The sequence below is a fragment of the Palaemon carinicauda genome, chromosome 1 (assembly GCF_036898095.1).
Source record: "Palaemon carinicauda isolate YSFRI2023 chromosome 1, ASM3689809v2, whole genome shotgun sequence".
NCBI lineage: Eukaryota > Metazoa > Arthropoda > Malacostraca > Decapoda > Palaemonidae > Palaemon > Palaemon carinicauda.
Window position 1 is genome coordinate 43,369,334 of NC_090725.1, and position 2,500 is coordinate 43,371,833.

General features: G+C 31.6%; 1 protein-coding gene across 1 annotated transcript in view; it reads left to right on the top strand.

The window, feature by feature from the left end:
* Positions 1–2,043: 2,043 nt before the first annotated feature.
* Positions 2,044–2,500, top strand: part of LOC137641248 (glutamate receptor ionotropic, delta-2-like) — an 18,973-nt gene continuing 18,516 nt past the window's right edge. Inside the window, exon 1 of the mRNA XM_068373706.1 lies at positions 2,044–2,120. Within this exon, the coding sequence (XP_068229807.1) occupies positions 2,044–2,120 (77 nt within the window). The remainder of the gene's footprint in view (positions 2,121–2,500) is intronic.

Below are 2,500 nucleotides of genomic sequence, written 5' to 3' on the forward strand. Positions count from 1 at the left end.
TGTTATATTTCAATAAGACCTAATGTATTAAAAATAATTCTAATAAGCACCGGAGTCCCCTAGCCACCAAGTTAGTACCAGGGTTATAAGTCTTTAGGAGCTTCTGTCTCAATAGGTGGAATAACAGATTATGGGTTATCTGCGATTTAATAAATATTCCACTAACGTTTCTTACCAATTTTGTAAACCTTCACAATCACAATAAGTACTTTCTTCTTATACCATATTATGTAAACCTTACACATTGAAACTTTCATCCATCGTTTTTCCATTGAATTCACACTTAGCATCAACATTATATTTTACGAAGAAAAGTTATATCAACTGTTGTATCCAGTCATTAATTCTTATTTTCGTTTCTATGGGCAATTCGTATCTCTTTCTGATATTTTTCGTGCATCGTGCTATCTTCTTCTTCTTCTTCTTCTTCTTCTTCTTCTTCTTCTTCTTCTTCTTCTTCTTCTTCTTCTTCTTTAATCTTACTATTCTTCATTACATTTACTGACAATTCCACATATAAATTGATCATTTCTATAGTCTAATCATACATAATCATTTCACTATCTCATCTACTTGATTTCTGTTTACCCTTATAATTATGCTTTTGCTTAGTTACTAGCAAACTTTTATTCTAATGCAGACAGTTTTACTCCTAATAGTCTTTGCCTTTTCTCCTCGCTGTGCGCAATCAAACAATTATAGGTCATCACCATTGCTATCATATACAATTTCTGGAAAATATAGCATGTTTTTCTCTATATAATCAATCTCGTTATTACTCTTGTTTAGATAAAGAAATCCACCAGAACCTAAGAAATAAAAATTTTCTTGGAACTTATCATATGTTATAGATGAAAATTACTAGAAATATGTTAGTGTATGAAATTTCCAAACATCTCTGAATCATTGGTTGGGTGATTAAGAAAAGTAACAATTCAAATCGAGACATCAGGAATATAAAGTTTGCTGTATAACCTAAAGCAATAATTTTTGAATTATGGGAGGAATGAAGTTCAGGCAAGCAAATAGAACGTATTACTTGATCGAATATTCAGAGTTTTACGTATTTATCTATAGTTAGTATATAATTTCTTCTTACATTTCTTAGATTTTAATCCCTTATTGAAAATCACTAATGTTAGTAGAATTACATCTGTGATCGAAGTTTACTATTTTGCTGTGAATAAAGATTTCTAATTTATCATGCATATATCATCCAACTGAGCCATTCGCATGAGAATTAAAGTATATTTATTTTCCTGTTTTCGTAGACTGATTTGTAATTTTATGTCCCTTACTGACAGTAAGGTATCAGGATTTATTAACTGTCTACAAACTATTAACTAGCTGTTATACAAAAGAAAACGTAATTAGTTTTATCAATATTCTCACAATTGGTAGACATTATATTGAATATCTTATGTGAATTATACGAACAAAAGTTCCTATTCCTAAGATATTTCTTAGGATAAGATTTGAAAAAATTAATAGCATGTTTCTTTTACTCTTCTATCCGAAGCGAAACCACTATTAACGTGTAAAAAAACTCATTAGGAGCGGCGAGGTTCCGTTATATTTACAGTATAGGTAACAATTACAAAGAATATAAGCGAGGTTTATATCAAAAGGAATATGATAATGCAACAATTCCGGCATGACATTTATCACGAGGGAAGGATATATACCTTTTGAAAGAATCCCAAAGTCTAATCGATATAATGCCTTTACAACACGCGCTTGAAGCCCTTTGAAGGAGAAGGTGGGCTCGGAATGTGTATCATTCTTCATTAATTAAAAAAAAAAAAAAAAAAAAAAATTCAATCCAGAGTTTCCAATGCGTTACAGACTCACAAACAGTCAACAACTGGACCTGCTGCTGAAAGCACAAGAGTTCTCCAAAGGGTAGAGTGATCACGGTTTTCCTTCATTAGGGCACCCATGATAACTCATATCTGTATAATGATGGTCTTACCCAGTAAGATTTTAATTCAGATAATCTAATGTATTTCTTTTAATATCTTCTGCTTAGGGTTATCGTTAAATATGGGTCGGTCACTCAGCGAAGTACTTCAAGATCCTCTTGTCCTTAAGGATCTGCTAGAAAATCCAGATACATTTAGGTGAGTCTTATAGACGCCAGGAAGCTTCTTGGCGCTGATAGTGATATTATGATGATCATGATATTTATAATTTTTCAGATCATAGCACTAGCCTATGATTTATCTCTGGCACTTTAATATGGAAAAGTACTGGTAATACATGGGAATTAGTAGTGCATTGTAATGACTGAATATGGCAACTGGTTCACTAATCAATTATTACCCTATAAAGTTTGAAGGAATGGAAAATACTCCTTTAAATACTTTGGTCTAATTTCATAGCATCCTCATACCTATTTGAGCACCATTGGTCAATTTGTCAAAGACCCAATTATTCTGAAAATTATAAACCCACAATGGAACATGTTATTTAAAGTAAAGGTTATGTGCTTAAATTCTTT